This window comes from Bidens hawaiensis, unplaced genomic scaffold (assembly GCF_021521415.1).
Source record: "Bidens hawaiensis isolate Kalapana, Puna unplaced genomic scaffold, B.hawaiensis_p1.1 tig00011691_1, whole genome shotgun sequence".
In the NCBI taxonomy this organism is placed as follows: Eukaryota; Viridiplantae; Streptophyta; class Magnoliopsida; order Asterales; family Asteraceae; genus Bidens; species Bidens hawaiensis.
This window is the reverse complement of record NW_027491924.1, coordinates 502,368-522,950: the sequence shown is the minus strand read 5'-3', so window position 1 is coordinate 522,950 and position 20,583 is coordinate 502,368. Positions and strand designations below refer to the sequence as shown.

The window sequence follows — 20,583 nt, the reverse complement described above, 5'->3', positions numbered from 1 at the left end:
GTCATAGGCGGTGCAACTCCCCGACCCACCTAATGATTTTCTCCAAATTTTACCTCCACGTCGGCCACCACGTTCGTCTAATAGACTAAACATACCAATGTTTACCTGTTATCAACCTATGATGTGAACTTTGAACCTATGATATGGATGTTGAATTACAAAAAAACCAATACGAATTAATAGTTTATATAGTCAATACACACAATCGTAACTTACATTCGCGATACATGTCATAATAACTTATACACCATGTATTGCAAGTTGTGATCTCTTTATCCTATTCAATATACTACACATTTAATATATCACACAAACTTCCTTTGCTGCAAACTAAAAATAACAGCATCAGTTCCAGCAACACCCTACAATGTACATTCTGAAAATGCATACCACACAACATCACAACGCGTCGAAAGTCAAGAACCATGGCAAACCCGAAAGCTTCGCAGGACCTAACCCTTGAATAATCAAGAGCCATAATGAACCAAGGTCACCCTTTTAAATTATTATTTTTATATCTTTAGGTGGTTTAGCGAAACCACCTTGATTTCTAGGTGGTTTATTATTTACTAGTAGAAGTAGGTAAATCACATGGGGTGCGATTCTGACACCCCCCTCGACTTACCTATTTTTACATGTAATTAACAAACGGCCTAGAAATCAAAACTCCCCTTTACAAGGGGCGTGTTGCTACCTAAACTACTACCAACACGAAGTCGTGGCTCACGAAGAGTGAGCCTAATAGTCCCACTTTTTTTAAACGACCGGTACACATCGAGACACTCCTCTACATCATCATCACAAGTTATTAACACCCATTCAGAATCATCATCCAGATACTTTAACTGATACCTACTCATATCACTCAAACAAAACCTTTTTGCAATTTCTTGCAATAATTCACTATAACCCCAATCTTTTTGCATTCGAAATCGAGCCTTTTCTTCTCCAAATGTCACTTTTACCCTCCATAGATGACCATCCGGTTGAACCCGTGGTTCGGTCAACAATGTATGGCTCTGAGATCTTATAAAGATCTTTTGTTCTTGATTTTGATTGTTTGATGCATAAATGTCTGCATCACTTTTGGTTCTTTTCAAAGTACCATCACCGGTAGCTTCATTTAAGACCGGTACGTTTTGGGTCCCACCAGATAAAGAAGGATCGGAACTTGAACTCGGGCTGCATGAAGCAGGAGCAGTGGCTTGGTCAATGGGCTTAGAGTCAAAAGTTTCGATATTTGTAGCAGGAAAAGGATAATGTGTCGGTTTTGACAGGTTGGGAGAGGCGAGTTTAGGAAAGTTTGAATAGAAAGATGACCCGATCTGATCAATGGAACTCGACCCACCATGGATCGACTCCATTACCAGCTGAATCTTTCTTAACGAGTGGCCGACTTTCTTGATCTTTCGAGAGGGCCACCGTTGTATCCCATGCTGCCTGCATATCCGTTTCAGAGTCGTTGGACACACTGCATATTATATAACGCGAATCAGGATTTGAGATCGAAGTGAAACTGTATTCGTGAATAATATTTTCAGTGTCTTATTATAACTTTAAACCATCTCTTTATATACAGATTACAATGAACATAATAATTATAATGCTAACCAACTAACGATAATGATAAAACGTCAATAACTATCCTAATATTAATTCAAGCATAATAATAATAATAATAATAATAATAACAGATGACAAACTTACAACCAATATTCCTTGCAGCTTCTTTCAGGCTGCCAGCAAATTGTTGCCGAATCATTTCCAAAGTGATAGTTTTCTCCAGCTTCGGACCAGCACGTCGTTTCTCAATATCTGGACCAGAGCCTGAACCGGAGCCAGAACCTGACCCGGAACCAGACCCTGAAACTGGACCATGACCGTGACCATGACCATCTGTTTCTTGTAAATTTGGCACCGGTTCTAAATCAGAAACTGCAACTAAACATTCATTTACACCCTCTTCTGCAACGATCCTCACGCTACCACAAACCTTCCGTATAATAACCAACAACGAATCAATCATCGTCTTTTGTTCTTCACGATTCGTGCATTCAACAGGCAAGAAGAACTCCAACACAAAGTCAACCATGGCAGCATACATGGTTCGGACCCGAATAGCCACAGCAGCATGCAAGTCAAAGATTTTAGCATGATGAGCAAGTGGATACTCGGTTTTCAAGTATGAGGTGACATCAGGTGAGTAACAAAACAGCTCATTGGTTGTGAAAGCTTTGCCTACAACACCTTGGCCTATAAACAAGTGATGCTCAGAACAAGCTTCTTGAAAATCTTTAAATCGATGGTCAGATACGTACGAAGCAGAATCAACCGTGGAGATGCAGCGGATTACGTTCTCGTTTGAGTGTCGGCAGCCGCCTTTGCCCCCTTGTTTGATGCATGGGATCCATGTTTGAGCTAGTGGTAGATTATGAATCATGCATGCACATTTCAGAGTTTCAAGAATATCTGGTAATGCAGGATGATAGAAGCCATCATATTCCTAATAATAATCAAAAAAATTTAAAATTTTAGTACTAATTTATTGAATTTTGTGGCTTTTTTTTGTTGAATTAAGCTTCCAATTACCTTGATTTTCTGTGTGTTTGAATCTTCAGAACTCATGAGGTCAACTGCCTATCAAAACCATGAAAGTGTTTATGGATTAGAGCTTTATATATATCCATAAAAACTTGTTACCATAGAACTCATATCACCTGTCAGGACTAGGGTGTAGATGAGTTGAGCCAAGCCCGAGCTAGACTAGGCTTGATCTTGGCTTATTTAACTTACGAAAACTCAAGTTTGGCTCGTTTTAAGCTATATTACTAAGCTCAAGCTTGGGTCGTGACAAATTTACACGCTCGAGCTCGGATCGTATGGACATGTTAATTATTTTATATACATTTTAATAAAAAGCCTTATAGTAGCATATATATTATTTAGTTATTTTATCATGATTTTTATACATAATTACAATTATATAAAAATATATTAAATAAAAACTATATAAAGACTAGGCTTGGTTAGGCTTGTGAGCTAGCTGGAGCTCAATACATGTAGCTTGGGCTCGTGTAATTAACAAGCTTATTTTTAGGCAGAAACTCAGTCTCGAGCTCGTTTAAGCTCGGCTCAATTCGATCTTTTAGTGAGCCGGTCTCAAGTAGCTCGTGAATGGCTTGGCTTGTTTAAACCCTAAGTAGTACTTTGCTAACTAACGAAATCAGGTAAATCGAGCTTGTACCGGACGTGTGGTTTTCAAGAAGTTAGGGCAATCTTGATCAAAAACCGGAACCGCAAAACTCCCACGAACATCATGTTCTTGAGCATGAGAAACTCTTGAATACTCTTCAACCTTAAAAAGCCGAACATCAGGAGTCCACTCTGGCACTTTCTGCATGAACACCCTTCCGGGCAATCCTACACTGTCTTTAACATCCCCTTCAGTCGAAAAATGATAATTTTCCGATACATCTCTATAATAAGAAGCCGAGGGCAACTCAAGTCAAGTGAGAATAGCCTTCGGCTCGTGCTTAAAACTTTGCTACCTTCTCTAGTTTCGGGTAACCATACTTGAATAAGTGCATTCTTATCAATCGCGTATCGTCTTATGTTATTTATTACATAAAACAATCTTTCCATCACAGATAACGAAGATCCAGAACTTGCCATCGGTGCAATCCACCATTGTTTGCTAGATTCAGAAACAAATGTGTCATATGTGTTTGGTGATTTAATGGAATTTATTTCATGGGATTTTGGCATCTCTTCTTCCAGATCATTTGACACCGGTTGCTCGATGTTGGGTTCTAATTTGGGCCATTGAAATGAAGGATCAAAAGGGTTGGAAGCAGAAGGATTATTGTTCAAGATTTCGGATCCATTGGTTGTTTGTAACCAACATCCATCCAACAAGAGTTCATCCATGAACTCAAAATCCATAGGTGAATTGGATGAGTTTTCGAATGTGAAAACGTATTTATTCATGGCTAATTTTTAATAAGCCTCCCACTATTTCTATTTTCAAAGGCAAAAGATTTGTTGTTCAAATTCTTCAGCTGGAATCTGTCAAAAATGGGACAAAAATTCTTTAAATTCAGAACTAGACATCACTAATTATACTAGGTGCATTTGTTTGTTTGTTTATTTTGAATTTTGTAACTGGTCAAACATGTAAAATGATCATAAACAGTTGCAAAAAGAATCAAAAGATCAATCTATGAAGATATCCAAGTAAGATTAAAAACAATAAAGTTGTATAACATGTTAAATTCATAGTAACTCGCACGATAAGAACACTAGAAAAAATCAAATTATTTTGACAAGATTTACCATTTTGACTATTCCAAATGATAAACATATAATCACCATAAGATGCAAAAAGATCAATCAATATATCATGCATAAAATGATAACAAAAAACCCTTGGAAAATCAAAAGGGTCCTTTACAAATTGCTATGTTGACTTCTGTAATTAGCCAAAAATGTAAAATAACAATCAGTAAATGCAAAATAAATAAAAAAATATCGTACGGTTAATTCTATAAAAAATTTCTAAGCATTCGAACATAACATGTTAAAAACAGCAGAAAATCATGATTATGCAAATATTTGCTAATTTGACTTATGTAAATTGTCAAACATATGTAAAATATTAATCAGAGGATCAGCAAAAAGATCAATCAATAGCATGATAAGGAAAAAGATGTAAATCAAATAGTCAAGAAAACCCAATATAATATTCCAAACTATAAGTGAAAATATATGATTAACACCTAATGGTATATTTTCTAGAGATTATATTATTAAAAAAAATTAAAAATGGCGCCAAATTTTTCTTTTGGCAAGAAAGTTTTGTGGGAAGAAAATTTTTTGTTTATGATGTTAAGGAACAAACATGGAATCATGTTTATATTCTACCTTGTAATCTTTATCCAAGCTTGATGTTTTTGTTGGTTGTTCAAGATTTGCAATCTTGGAAGTCCCACCAAGGGAATCCCACAGGTGATCAAGATCCTTGGTTTGAGGATGAAAGATTCAGTTTTTAAGGTTGAAGTGTTGTGATGATGATTCAAGGGGAATACATGTACAGAACTAAAAGAAATGCTGATGTAAGATTATTAAATAATTGTGTTTTGTACAACTATTTAAGTGTTGGTTGTTGAAGCAAAACTCATGGTTTGTCAATAAACTAATAGGTTAACAGTTTGGCCCCTATGGTATCATTTATCAGTAAAAGTGACTTAAAGTTTCCAAAATAACAATTTAGCATTTGAGTCTCTTAAAAGGGAGTTAACTTATTTTATACATTCGGTGGACAAAACAAACATATCTTGGCTTCATAAAGTTATTAAAATAAGTTGGAATATAGTAGTGACGGTGGTAACAACGATGGTGGTCCTGGTGGGGGTGATGGTTGTTGTGAGTTGTGACAGTCGCAATGTGAGGAGCGGAGAATCTGGCTCCTTTCGTTGAATTCTTTCACTGACTTGTAGGAATCTCGATTCCTTTACTTGAATGGATCAGTTTTGTACCAATTCATTATCCAACCAAACAAACAACCTTTAACCTTAGGTGCTCATTGTATCGAACGAAATGAATGACCCTGAATGATTTAATAAATACTAAATTCTCAGGTTTGAACTCTAAGACTGCCAAGAGAGAACCTTACATAGATAAAACACAATATCTTATAATTATATATAAGGAATGTGTAACTCAATCAATATAGTATACAATATACTACTCTATGACTCAATTAACTTGAAACTAATGCAGTTTATTCACTATTTGTAAATCGTTACGAAAATCAAACAAAAACAAATGTGAGAAAATAAAACTTTTACAAAAACTTTAGGGGTAAGATGTGAAACTAAAATATGACAAATTAATATGAATCATCCACTACTTTCTCTCACTACCTGCTAAAGAGAATCTATTATTATTTTTTACTTTTTGACGAAAAACAAATAAATATATTAAATGCCGGAGATACGGCAACATCATCATAGCGCGTGTTTAACATTTGCGCCAAACTTCTTATTCCTTGGTCCGTGATCTACACGCGTCATCGGGCGTGTGGGTATGTTTCGTGACAGAATAGGTGATTTCGTCAGCACTGTTATTTGGTAGAATCTTATAATTTGAATAATAACTTCACATAAACCATCAAAAACTTCATCTGTTCAAGTTTTATTCGTAACAAAATATCTTTATTATATGAAACCTTCTAAAGATGAGTTTAGTTTTCTCTAGAAGAGATGATGGTCGGGACATTAACGTTGTCTGCAATCACATACATAAGTGCTCTAAACAGTTTAAACCAATTATAATTCAGTTGGTTTATAACAAAGATTTAGTTTAACATTTTGAGGTTTTAATGTTTCGGTTTGCTTTGAAACAACTTGAAACTAATTGTGTAAACCGATTGTTTGATCTTATAATCAAGATTGTTATAGTCGCCCGTTTATAATAATGAACCAACTTTATTATATTAATTTTTTAATACAAAGTAACGGTTTTTTTTAAAAAAAATATTAAGCTCATACTGTCAAAATTGATCAAACTTGACAATTCTTTTTAGTTTATCATTTCCCAAAACCGTAGTATGTTGTTTAAACGTAACCTTCTTAATCGTGGTTTCCTGTTATTTTAGAAAGTAGTAGTGTAGGAGAGTTTTGACGAAAATACTCGATCAATAACTTATTGTAAAACATCTTAACCACTCCTAAACTATATAATTTATATGTATCTAACAACTGACCAGCTTGTTACGACACATGTCACAATTCTACAAGTCAGATTCTTTTTCCCGATTATCTTATGTCGCTCCTTAATATAGTAACTTATACATAATTTCAATCATACTTTATACTAAAATATCACTTTATATTGACCGAATTTATATTATTAATTATTTAACATTTTTTTTATTCAGCGACCCGTGTAATACACGAGTTTCTACTCTAGTTAAATAATACATTCAAACGAAAACTTATGTTTAAACGAGCTTAAACAAACTCGATCAATAAAAGGTCGTTGAATTATTGTCTAGTAGTTACATCTCAATAACTATTTCATTACGGAATTTACTCGACTTGTAGAGCCAAACTTGCTTACAAAATAATAAAAAAAACGTGTAGAGCCAATTGCCCTTTCAAGGCATTCATTGATTAAACAACTAAAATTTTATATTAATTTTAGAATCTTTCAAAGAAAAAGAATATTCAAACAAAAACGCCAGTGGTCTTTTTCTCAACTATCCAAAACTTTATTTATAATTACAAAACCGACATGTGAAATGATGTAATTGGATAACAACGTCATCATGTTTCTAGCTTAAAGACAACATGTAGATGATCATGAGATGCTCGTGGAACTAATAAACAATAACCTCTACAGTGCGGTTGGTGGGGTAAGGCTCGGTTTTAAATAATATTTGTGTTGAAACGATGGCTTTAATAGACACGTCGCAACGGTATATGTGAAATGGGAAAAGATGCAAACACCACTTTACGGAAAAAAACACATTGTCTTTAAATATCACAAGGTGTTAAAAACGAACCGGATCGAGATCAAACTTCAATGGCAAATGATGGAATCATGTGGGATTATAACGTTGATGCGGCCAAGGAGCAAATTGCGCATTTGATGAGCACCCACAATATAGCTCGGGTTCCGGTGATGAAGATTAATCACATAACGAGCAAACAAATAAAAATTAATTAAGACCATTTGATGAGCACCCACATTATAGCTCGGGTTCCGGTATTTCTTTCAATGTATTTCAGTTATGGTGTTATCTAAACTTTAAAGTATTAAAATAGTTATTTTTGTTATGTTTAATGATGAGTTCGGTACATGTACCAAAGATACGAATCCCAAAATTCGTCAAAAACGGATATTAGTACCGGTACTGAGAAAGTGAGAATGCTTGGTACGATACTAGTACCGAAGGCAAAAATTCGGTAAGGTACCAGTACCGATCCCGAAACCTCAAAAAGTGGATAACAAAATTGGTACCGACGGTACCCGGTGCCATCTGCTCATCCCTAGTTAATCCGATCAGGTTTACAAACCAGTCCCAACCCGACCCAAACCGGTCAGGACAGGGCGGGACTTCATTGCCTCGAAACCAAATCCCAATCCGACTCAGTTTATTCTAAAGCGTTTTTGACCATGCTTTGACCAACTCGGACCGGTTTCTAACCCAAACTGGTTTGGGTTTAAAACAGATCTGTGCATGTATAATATAAAGATTAAAGATAGTTAACTCACAACCCAACAGGCTAACTTTAAACCGTCTCAAGCTTGTCTCACATATAGATAAAATCAAACTTATCAAGCGGTCACTTTTAAACAAATCATTTGATTACAATAAAGGATTTTTAGAGTAACAATTTCAAATGAATTCTAAAGCTAAACATCTAAAACAAAACAAAACTAAACTGAATAAATTCAAAAAAAAAGTAAAACTAGCATCACATAATGCATAAATTCATAAAATACAAAACTTTTTAAAAAAGAAATTAATACGAAAATTGTGGTAAATGGCGTGGCAATGTTAAAAATTACCTAGGAACTCAATTCTTACGTTGGATATGTTGTGTTATTGGCATTGGATTTCTTGTTATTGAAGGCTTCCCCAAAATGTTTAATGCTTGCATTCGTTGCATTTCTTTTCCTGCAACCAAACAAAACTTAGATATGATAATAATAATAACCAATTTTTGAGTTCTATGCTGCAAGAATATAAAAAAAATTTAGTTTATATAAAAAGCAAAACATTATTAACAATGTTGATCTATTTAACAAGATTCAATTTTTTTTTCATTACCAGAATGGTATTTTGACTATTTTCAACTCATTTGACTTTAAAAGTCAAAAGGGTTTTATACATTTTAACTTTTTTCCATACCTTCTTCTATGGTCAGCTGAATCGCTCTTTTCTCTAATTCAACAGCGTGTCTGCTAAGCTCCGCAGGCGATAAACGCAACATCACTGTGAAGATAACAAGAATCAAAGATCAATATAGATTAATAAATTATTCAACTTCGTATTTTCTAATCCAAATAAAAAAAGTAAACCAAAGAAACATACATTGAATATTATCTCTGTAATCAGAGGCATCACACTGATTGATGAAATTCTGCAAATTAACCAGCCGGTCTGCCCTCTGTTCATCTTTAGACTCGTTAAAGCGAGAAGCCGGTGTCCTTGAAGCCATTTGGTTTGGTGACATAGCAGAACTGTAATGCATATTCTTCCCATTTATCTGGCTCAATTCTTGTTTAGTTTGAGGCAAATTTGCAGATTGTGAATAACCAACGTTTTTTCCTTGGTATCCATCATATTTACCAACAAAATTTAAACGCGCGTGTGCACCATTACTGGTCAAGATAGGAGACGAAGCATATTCGGGTGTAGCCCTTTTAACACCACTTATTTTAGATACGTCAGCTGGAAGTAAACTTTCTGAACCTATGTCGCAAGTTAAGTTATCATTATTGTTGTTGTTCCGCACCTCTGTCAATGCAACTTTTTTGGTTGTAAAAGTCAGTTGTTTTTGCAATGTGGTTGTGCCAGCTATATTAGTCGTGAGATCGGTTTTGTTAATCTCAGAGTTGATCATTATGATTGTTTGGTAAACAAATTCTCCACAAATTTGTTTAATCAGCCTGGTGACATGAGTAAATTCATCAGTGAAAAACAATAGAATGTTAAGAAATCAATACTGAAATAAGCTTAAAAATTACTCCATCCGTCCCATTAAAAGTGTCCATATTTCTTTCTTTATTTGTCCAATTACAAATGTTCATTTTCAAAATTTAATAGCCAATTTCCAAGTTTACCCTTAAACACACAAAAATAACATTAATAAACAATATTTATGGACCCAACTTCCAAGGGCATTATTGTCATTTGGTAAGAAAAAAAAAACAGTTTTTTTAATCTACCTTAAATTTTGTGTTTTTCAAACTAAGACATTTTGACCGGGACGAATGGAGTATCAAAAAACAATGCATACATACTGAAGCTGTAATATTTGAAGTAACTTAAACAAGAATTGCAGTATAGATTCATAAAATCAAGCAACAAACGAGAATCAATCGCTAACCGTCTATAAATTAACGGCAAAACGAGATTTTTAATCGAGAGCAACGAAGAAACTTAAATGATTTACAAAATTAAGCAACAATCGGTAACCGTTTCTAAAGGAACAACAAATTGCCAAGCTGCTCGCAAGCAACTCGAGATCGGCTAAAAAAACTCAAAACTAACCGAGCTTTTTCGTGATAAAGCCGAGCTTGCAGGAAAAGCTCGTTTAGGCTTGTCGAGCTTTAACGAGCCTCGTGCATTTTTAAGTGTTTACCTCTTTTAGACCTCTACGTATTAATTTCACACAAACATAGCCGAGCTTAGACACGTTTAAGGTTTTTCTCAAATCACAAAAAATATATAAAATAATTAATAAATAACAAACGAGCCGGAATAGCTCTGCTGGTTTACACTCCTAATTGTAACTGAGAGCAAGAAGCGTTAAAGTTAATGGATTCAACTAACGGTTAATCGGTTATGAATCACAAACCTTGCAATTAATTAATCAATCAATCTGAGGATGAAGTAATAATAAACAGTTTAATGTGAAGAGATGCGAAAGTTATAATTGAATACAATGGAAATGGAGAATATAATATAATATAATATAATATAATATAATATAATATAATATAATATTTATCTTATTACCGTATTTAGGGTGGATCCAAAAGGAAGAAGAAAGAGGGACGGCGCGAGTAACTGATTGACTTCAAAACAAAAGGTTTGGCTCCAATGCTATAGAAGAAAGCCCAAATAAAAAGAGTCTTTCATAGTAAACGTTAGGCCTATGGACCTTTTTATTTTGACTCGGCCGAGATATTTATATATTCAGAGACGGTCGTGATTAACGACTTAGTAGATAGGATCCCAAGTTTAGATTAAAGTGAAACAACTGGTTCCTTGGTGAAGTGGGTTCTCCAGTGTGACGAGCAGAGTTAGATAGGATCTCGATGATGCCCTTATTGGCAAAACGTATACCAAATGTTATTGTCGAGACTTTGGATTGTGTGGCTTGTGGTGAGTAGGAAGGGACAACCGAGCATGTCTTTGTCTCATGCAGTTTGACTCAAGCGGTTTCAGTTTGGTGTAAGGTTCCGCGTTTAGTATTCGAGATATTCTTGAGTTATATAAATTCATAAAGGGTTCAAAATGAAAGACGAAGGTGTCAGTGTGGTGCTTATGGAAGGCGCAAATGACATAGTGTCTAATGGCATGGCAGTTACGGTGGAAACCGTTGTGGGGGGTATAAAAGCACTCGGATATCTTTGGGTTAAGAACAGGTCGGGTGGGTCTAGCTTGTCTTGGGAGGATTGGTGTAGGACTGCAGGTTCAAGGTATAGCTAGGCATGTTTTGTAAACATTCTGTGGTGGTTTTGTTGGGTGTATCTTGGTCCTCAGGCTAGTGTCTTGCTAGACCCAAGTCAGTTGTATGGTGTGTTTTTAATACAATTTTGCTTTTGCTGCCCATTTAATAAAAAATAAAATAAATTAAATTAACAACTTAATAAATTAATATTTAATTTTAATTTCTGATTGATTTTTTATTCAATTTCTTTTTGTTCATTCTTTTAATTTATTGGGGTAGTTGTCGGAGAAGGCCAACTATTCGCGTCCACTTACCAGTCTGCAACCACGACTTTCTTTCACAACGGTGTAGTTGCCCGTTATACATGCTCTTAATGTTTATATACAAATTGATTTGTTTATGAAAAAAATATTAAAGTGTTGTTAAAACGTAAATTCCACTATTTCGGTAATGCTAGGAATTTTAAACCCGAATTACTTTTATATAGCTTACAGTTTTTTATAAAAGATATGCTATAAAAATAGAGAATTTTGTTATCTTTAAGTTATTTTAAGTTGTGTCTAACTTATCTAATTACAAATGTATGTGTAAATTTGTTACAACGGTCCGCTTAAACCAACTAGAACTACAACATTGTGTCTGATGTCAAATAATGTGTTCACGTTGTCCATGCCCGACGCATGGCGATGTGTGATTATAATGGTGCGCTCAAATCAATACAACGTGTTTAAAATCACATTTAATTTAACAGAGGCATATATTGTTGGCCTGAAATGCAATTGTCATGTTGTATGAAAAATCATGGTGTACAACATCCTATTAGTAGAAAAACTGTTTATATATATAATCTGTTAGGAATTTAAAAAAAATGTGGTATACTTGTTAAAAACCAACTTTCGTGTCATCATTTATTTCTTTGCCATTTTTTTGAAACAACTTCACTATGAATGCCAATCTTTTTGCTTGAATAAAAAAAGACACTCCTACTTAGTGGTGCAAACAGAAACCAGTCTGTACTCGATTTTGTAACCGGTCCAATCCTAACTGGTTACTAGCCGATCCTAACCACCAGTTAGTAACCTGTTTATATTATTGATTTCAAAACCGGTTATAAAACGGTTAGCCGATTTTTTTTATTTTATTAAAAATCAGGTTTTTTCCAGTTATTAACCGGTCAAAAACCTACCCGAAAAAACAGTCTAACCGGTTAATTCCCGCAATAAAAAAAACGGTTAGCATATTAACCGGTTAATGGTTAACCGATTTTTGCACCTCAACTCCTACTAGCACCTTGTATCTCTTAGATCCATGTGGCATTTCATCTAAGATTTATTATACATTTAGGTAACTTTATCAATATTATATGTAAGTTAAAAAATCATAACTTAAAAGTCTACATATTAAAAAGTTATAAGACTGACTGGTGTATGCATATACTGGACTATGCACATACACTCTCAATACATGAAGCCTATCCTGATATATACATACAATAACAGTATACAACTCATTAACAAGTCCAAACTCGAGAAATAGAACAACCCAACACAAGGATTTCTAAAAAAGAAACATAACATGAAGATTGTTTGCATGCATTGCAATAATGTTATTTAATAACAGAAGTTATGTCTTTCTAAAAAAGAAACAAAACAGGAAATTAAAGTTTGAATGATAGAAACAAAGTGGCTATCATCATCGTTACTGTTACCGTTACCGTAGTCACTGGATGATAGATTCAGAGAGATTAAGCAGAAGTAGAGATTCTGTGTAGTTGACCATGTCAAAGCACGAACCATAAATCCCAATACCTTTCATGTTATTTGAGTCGCGTTCATACACTTCAAGTTCTTTTTCCAAACTAACATCTCGCTCTATTACCGCTTGGCCATTCTTCCTAAATCCAATTACATTAAAATAACACGATGACTTATTCGTAATAGTGAGCAGTTTTGTAAAGGTCGGTTTTGCAACACCGTTTTTGCACATCACCATTATGTCATAAACTGGCATATCCACGGCATTTTCATGGTAAGCAATCACAGCAAGAGACTCCTCGAGCTTAGAGATCCTGGCACGTTGAAAATATACTAAATTACTTGGAAGAACTACTTCTCCGAATTCTTCACTTGTCAAATCAAACGTAATGATCCTTTGACGATATTCAACTTTCGGATCATAAGCCCCAGAATGAATAACCCCATCAATAACCACCTGATTATATGAAGATTCAAATGATGTATAACCAGACAGATTCATCGGAACACATCTCCACGCCCGGGTGCTTAATGTAAAAACATGCGCCTTCGAGTCGCCAGTGATCGCAAAGATCTTAAGGTCGATGGTCTTCGGACACACTCCAAAACCAACAACAGTTGTTCCAACCGGAGGGACTACACGAACAGATTTCCTAATCGACGGATTCCAAACAACAGCCAGTTTATTCGCGTCGGGAGTAAAACCTAACAGAAACACCAACCCATGGGACGAATCGAGCATTACCTTAGTGGCAGTAACGGGAGGAACAGGTATGGAGCAGTGGTCATGCGGGAAACTATGATCGTCATCGTCAACAACTGAAACACATTTTTTCTCGGAAGAAAGTGAGTACCTTAACAACACGTGATTCTGGTGAGTATGGTTGAGGGTGTGATGAGTGATGAACTTGGAGCTGTCGATCAAAGACTTCCATTGTTTACAAACGAATCGGAACCGAATAAAAGACTTGACGGGAACAACACGTTTGATGATGTCCGTTTGGATTTCGAACGGAATGTTGTCCGACATTTTCTCAAAGATTTTGATTAGGATTTATAACTTAATATGAAAGAAAGAACGATCGAAACGAGTACTTAAAGAACTATTATTTTGGGCCATTGGGCTTATGATTGTTATTTGTGCCTGAATTTACTCGGATCGTTTCTTCGGGCTCTCTTTCTAAATTATTTATTACTCCCTCCGTCTAATTATAAGTGTCATAGTTTGATTTTTCAAGTCTTTTTTTCTTTAATTTGACCGGCAATATTTTTGTTCGTTTCATATAATACTTGATGAAAATTATATCAATGCAAAATACATTTAAAACCCAATCCATTCATATATTTTACATCAAGTATTATATAACACAAACAAAAATATTGTCGGTCAAAGTTAAACAAGAAAGACTTGAAAAATCAAACTATGACACTTATAATGGGACGGGGGAAGTGGTTATTTTACATATGTTTTTAATTATTTTTATATACTCTGAGAAAACCTTAAATGAGCCTAAGCTCGACTCAAGCTCGTGTAGTTTCATAAACGAGCCAATGCTCGGCTCGAGCTCAACTGTGTAGAGTAAAATTAATACACAAATGCCCAAAAGAGAAAAAACTTAAAAAAAAATCCACAATTCTCGTTAAGGGTCGACTAGTTTAAACGAGCTTCCCATTTAAGGTGAGCATTTAGGGATTACTAACTAAACAAGCATTGTTTGAGGCTCGGTCTCGAAAAAACTTGGTTGGTTTTAGGATTTTTATCGATCAAAGCTTGAATAGCTTGTGAGTGGCTCGGCAACCTATTTGTGGAGATGACACACACTTGCAACACTTTATGTAACCTTCTCTCAAGAAGTTGGGAGTCAACATTAGTATGTTTCGTGCGGGCGGATGAAAGTGGATTGACGTAGACATAAATGGCACTGACATTGTCACATAATAAGCGTGATTTTCTAGAAGAGAAATGGAGAGTTTAGAGTGAGGAAAATTTAGACAAGTGAGTTTTTTTTTTTTAATTAGATTTACTTCTTTCATTATATAGAAACATAGATATTACATCAACATAGCAGGTAGGCGGGAAACAAGCTGCGCCGCCACCCCTTTCTGAATTGCAAACCCTAACATGCTAAAGACATACCCCTGCCCCTTTGGAGTCGACACATTGCTATGCACAACCCGTTGGACCCTGGTTAGGAAACGGATAGCTTCCGGTGCCAAGGAGCCAAAGATATCAAAAGCCAAAGGGACAAAAACATGTTGGTTCTCTTCGCAGGCTTTAGCATGTTTCTCCACCTTCTTCGTTTCAGCCCTTTTCATTGCTTGCCCAGCTACAAACCCATTATCCCTCAAACCAGCTAAGGGAGATACCCCTGTGAGGTCAACACAAGCGTGTTTTCCCCCGGCCCAACCAAAGACGAGCAAATCTGCCGGTCGTAGAATGGATCTCCCTTCCGTGGGGTCTGTAAGGAAGTTTACGGGGGCTTCCTTTTTAGCTGATATCCCAGCTCGCCTTTAGATGTCCCAAAGAACGTCCCGCACCCAATCATGTCGGTATTTGAACCCAGTCATCTCCTTGCAATGAACCGCATGCTCTCCGAATTTATCCAGGCAAGCCTTATGGCAGATCGGACATGTTTCGTCTTCTGGGTACATTGGGACCATCAAACGGTACTTAAGAATGGCCCTATACTCGACCGCAGACATGCTTTGGCCCAAGCCATCAATCGGGATAACGGTCAGAAAATCTTGGGCATGAGGACCTTGTAAGCATTCAATAACCACCTTCTGTCGGGGGGACAATCCAAAAACTTCTCCCAGGCTCTGAGCGATTTTCCCAAAAAGGGCATTCGCCAAAGTTTTTTGAGGCTTTGGTGGGGCGGTGTCCATATTAGAGAAACCGCCAATGTCAAAGTCTGGGAGAGTGCCATTTAGGCGTTCCAGGGCCTGCACGTAGTCTGAGTCCAGGTCGACAACTCCGCTATTCCTTAAGATGTGATTCTGTAGCTTCCAAGACTGAGCCCTCGACGCTACAAAAACGTAAACCCCAACATCATGAGCCGAAAGAAGGCCAAACCCCCTAAGCGCATCGGTAAAGATGCAAGTCGCCACTGAAGATCACCAAAGAATGGGCCTCCACATACAACTATGTCTTCGATGGCTTCTCGAAGCCCCTTATCAAAATAGGATACCGCATCATCCATCATATGGGGTGGCATGTTCGTAACCCAAAAAGCAACTTAGCAACCCCCATGCAAGACCTAAGCAGGAGGAGTTCGCTCTGGGGATCCTAAGGCAAGGTAAGAGTTTCATAAGATCAACCGCACGAGATGCTCTCCGCCTCGCCAACTCCTTAATAAAGTAGGGATCTCGACTAACAGCCCCTCCAAGGAGCTTTACCCCTCTCTCTGGTCTGCCAATCCCACTAGGGAAGAGCCCATCTTTGACTTTCACCCCATTACACGCTGGCCAAAAAACCTCGGTTTTCTTAATATAAAGTTGCAGCCCCAATGATGGCCCTTCCGAGCTGATAATGTCTAGAGCTTTAGCGACTTCGTTAGCACCACCAATAATAGTCCCATTATCTAAGTACCAAGCATGAAATGGGAGGTTACAGTCATTTTGTACCCGGAGAACAAGAGGGTGTAATGCTAAGGCAAAGAGGAGGGGCCCAAGGGGGTCTCCCTGCTGAACCCCAGTAGTAGCCCCTATACAGTCATCACCAACGTACAACCTAGCCGGCTGGGCATAAAGGAACTGAACCCATAGATACATAGACGGGCAATGATGATGAACCTCCCGGAGAAGGGCTGTGCGGTCGACCATATTGAAGGCGTTGGAGAAGTCCACAGTAAGCATAGCTAAAGAACCGTCCGCGTAAAGGAGTTAAGAAACCGGTTCGCGCTGTGAATCACCGCATCTGCCCCATTAGGGGTCCCCACCCCAAACTGAAAGTCCCCTAAATACTGAGTCATTTCCTTCCCAACCATCTTCATAGCCACTTTTGAAACCAACCTACGCCAGATAGCCCCCACAGCAATGGGCCGAATTCCATTATCCGGCTTTAATAAAGGGGTAAGGGGGGCCGAAGCAATAAACTCAGCGAGCACCTTGGGGCACAGACCCCCTAGCTATAAGTTGACGACTTCAGTGATGGCTGAGAGCAGACCCATGGAAGTCACTGATCCCTCACCACTAAGAGCGTCCAACAAGTGTTGCGCCCGCATCCCATCTCTCCCGCATGAGGTCCCTTTAGGAAATGATCGGATACATCTAAGCACACAGTCCCCATCCACAAGTGAGTTAAGTAGTGATTTGCTCTATAGTATGCCGAGATGACACTGACAAGTTATGTTTTTTTTATGAATAAGAGGCTACGTTAGCCCTATGAAAATGACAAAACTGTAAGTCGAGGGATTAGATAAGATATCAATAAATTGTATTTTAGTTGGTTTTAGCCTCTAATATATTCGGTTTTATTTCAATGAGTATGTATTTTCAAACAGGTCATATAGAAAAACATGTATAACTGATAAATTGATTAGATAGACGACCACCGCGCTTTCGTTCATCCTTGATGAGATGTAACTAAAATCTGCTAGTTATAATGATATAATTAAAATGTTGTGGCATGAAGATGCTATCTAGAAAACTCATTCGAGGTATTTCTACATTAACACTTGTACCCTAACGGCAAAATTCTTTTTAATCCTTGTTTTCTGTGGATCTAGAATCACGAACCGTTTTTCAACATCGCCCATACATCACAAATTCGTTCCCCCTCATCATTTTTGTAGTAATCAATCAGGGCAAGAGATTCCTTGAGCCTAGAGATCTCGACATGTCCAGCACCAACTAAACTGGCCAAACTATCTGGAAAAGCTACTTCTCCGAACTCCTCACTCGTCAAATCAAATGCAATAATCCTTTGACGAGAATTCGCATTCAATTCATAGACATTACAATGAATAACCCCGTCTATAACTACCTGATTGTTAAAATAAAAAAAATCTAGATGATGTATTAGACAGATTCATTGGAACACTTCTCCACGACCTAGTGCTTAATGTAAAAACCTGTGCATGCATGTCATGCGTAATCAAAACGATCTTAGGGTCACTACACACCAAAACCAGTCGTCCCAGACGGGGGCACTATACCAACAGTTTTTCTAATAGACGGATTCCAAACAACAATGGGTTCTTTCAATTCGAGAGGAAGTTCGCACAAACACACCAATCCGTGAGAGCAATCGAGCACACGAAGTTCTGGAGTCGATATTTTGGGGGGTACAATTATATGGGAAAACGTGTGTTGAGGGAACGTATGATCATCATCAACGACTGAAACGTATTTTTGCTTAGAAGAAACTGAGTACCTTATCAACAGATGATGCGGGTGAGTGTTGTTGAGGGTGTGATGAGTGATGAACTCGGAGCTGTCGATCAAAGACTTCCACTGTTTACAAACGGAGATGAACCGAATAAGAGATTTGACAGGAAGAACATGCTTGATGATTTCCGTTTGGATTTCAAACGGAATGTAGCAGGACATGTTGATTTTGGGGTCGATATTTTGGTAAAGCCTGTAGGGTTATGTGCAGTTAAAGGAATGAATTCATTTGGCGTGAGGTTTAGGGTTTAATTAAGTATTATTATTATTATTATTATTATTATTATTATTATTATTATTATTATTTTGTGTGTAAGCCACCATACTCCCTCATTTGAATAGCCTAATTCTGGCTTAGACATGCACAAACTGGTTAGTCGGTTATTGGTCAACAGTCAATTAACCAGTTAGACCGGTTAATCGGGTCGATTAGTAACCGTTTTTAAGCACAAAAACACTAACCGGTTTGAGGTATAACCGAACCGGTTAACCGGTAATTAACCAGGAAAAACCCGTTTAAAAAATAATTTAAAAACCTAAAACCGGTTTAGTAACCGGTTATTAACCGATTATGTGGCCAAAATGGAAAACCAGTTGCTAATCATCAATTTTTTTGGTAGAAACCGGTTAGAGAAGCCGATTATTAACCGGTTTGGCTTGGGAGTTCCCCGGGAAACCATACCGCCAGTTGCCACTTGATTCGTTATGCCGCCTAAAGAGCCAAAATCTCTGGTGTAACACACCGTGAGACGAAAACCAGGGTGAGCTCGGAATTCAAACTAAGAAACTCGCAAGACCTAGCTCAAATCCTTCATTATGGTAATCCACAAAAAGTGCCACAAGTGGGGAACTGAGGGTCGAACTTGGGTATCCACCGAAGAATACAAGCCTTCTACCACTAGACCACAAGTTGAGGATTATAATTATTTAAACCTGGATAACTTTTATTTTTTTTAAAAGACAATATGTTATAAAATTGAGAACATTTTATATATCTTGGCTCTAACTTATTTAATTACAACCGTAACATTACGCTTAAACCAATTACAACACTGCGACGAAAATGCATTCATCAAAGAAACGATTTTTAGTTTTTTCCGTACAATTCGGTTTCACGGAATTGCTTTGACCACTTTACCATTGAATTCCACCATGGGGGAGAGTTTTTGAACCATCTAGAAACTAAATGCGAGAGGAGGGGGTATGATTACTGTTGTCGACAGAGTAAATGCAGACTTGTTTTGGGCTTGGATAATGCTCTCTAGGGTTATAGAAAAAAAACTGACTTAAATTGACAAAATTTCAAACTTTGGACTGAATTGGTAAAAGTATCAAACCACAGGGACGAAAATGACCAATAACTCAAAATAAAAAGGAGAAAGGCAAAAATACCCTTAAACTAACGGCATAGCTGGATGTCGTTAGACATATAGGACGTAATTGGCTAATATTTAAAACTATGAGGACTAAATTGACAAAAATACAAATTTTGGACTGAAGTGGCGAAAGTAGCAAACCACATGGACGAAAATGGCCATTAACTCATAAGAGAAATACTTACCCTAGCTATTCTGCAAACGTTAAAAACAAACAATCTTCTGGTTTGGTCCACCTCTTCTGCTACAGATGTGGTCCGTAAACTGCAAACATTTTATCTCTTAAAAAACAAACATCATCTTACAGTTTTGTCATCTTCTTTTCAGTGTCATCTCGGTCTGCTACAGAGCAAATCACTACTGAACTCACTTGTCTAAATTCTTCTCACTCTAAACTCTCCATTTCTCTTCGAGCAAATCACGTTTATTTTGTGACAATGTTAGCGCCATATATGTCATTTTCTCAGGTAATTGGATTTAGGAAGAATGGCCAACCGGTAATAGATTTAAAAGTTAGTTTGGAACAAAAGGTTCAAGTTTATGACCCCAGCTCAGATAACATTAATGGTCTTGGTACTTATGGTTCGTACTTTTACGTGGTCAACTACACAGAATCTCTGTTTCTGCTTAATCACTTTGATTTTATTGTTCATTGAC

The 20,583-nt window shown here is 36.9% G+C and overlaps 1 protein-coding gene and 1 pseudogene across 2 annotated transcripts; both read right to left on the bottom strand.

Annotated features, from left to right (window-relative positions):
• Positions 1-455: 455 nt before the first annotated feature.
• On the bottom strand, positions 456-3,942 carry LOC143538771 (protein NLP5-like; annotated as a pseudogene). The gene is made up of 4 exons (XR_013136313.1): positions 3,245-3,942; positions 2,590-2,637; positions 1,708-2,503; positions 456-1,471 (listed from the first exon to the last, which is right to left on the bottom strand). The product of XR_013136313.1 is annotated as a protein NLP5-like (transcript).
• A 9,185-nt stretch (positions 3,943-13,127) lies between these two features.
• On the bottom strand, positions 13,128-14,192 carry LOC143538770 (F-box protein At5g18160-like). The gene has a single exon (XM_077032248.1). The coding sequence runs from the start codon at positions 14,190-14,192 to the stop codon at positions 13,128-13,130; it is 1,065 nt and encodes a 354-aa protein (XP_076888363.1).
• Between the last annotated feature and the right edge of the window lie 6,391 nt (positions 14,193-20,583).

Coding starts and splice junctions, on each gene's coding strand:
- LOC143538770 (XM_077032248.1), bottom strand. CDS start 14,192: ATGTCGGACAACATTCCGTTCGAAATCCAAACGGACATCATCAAACGT.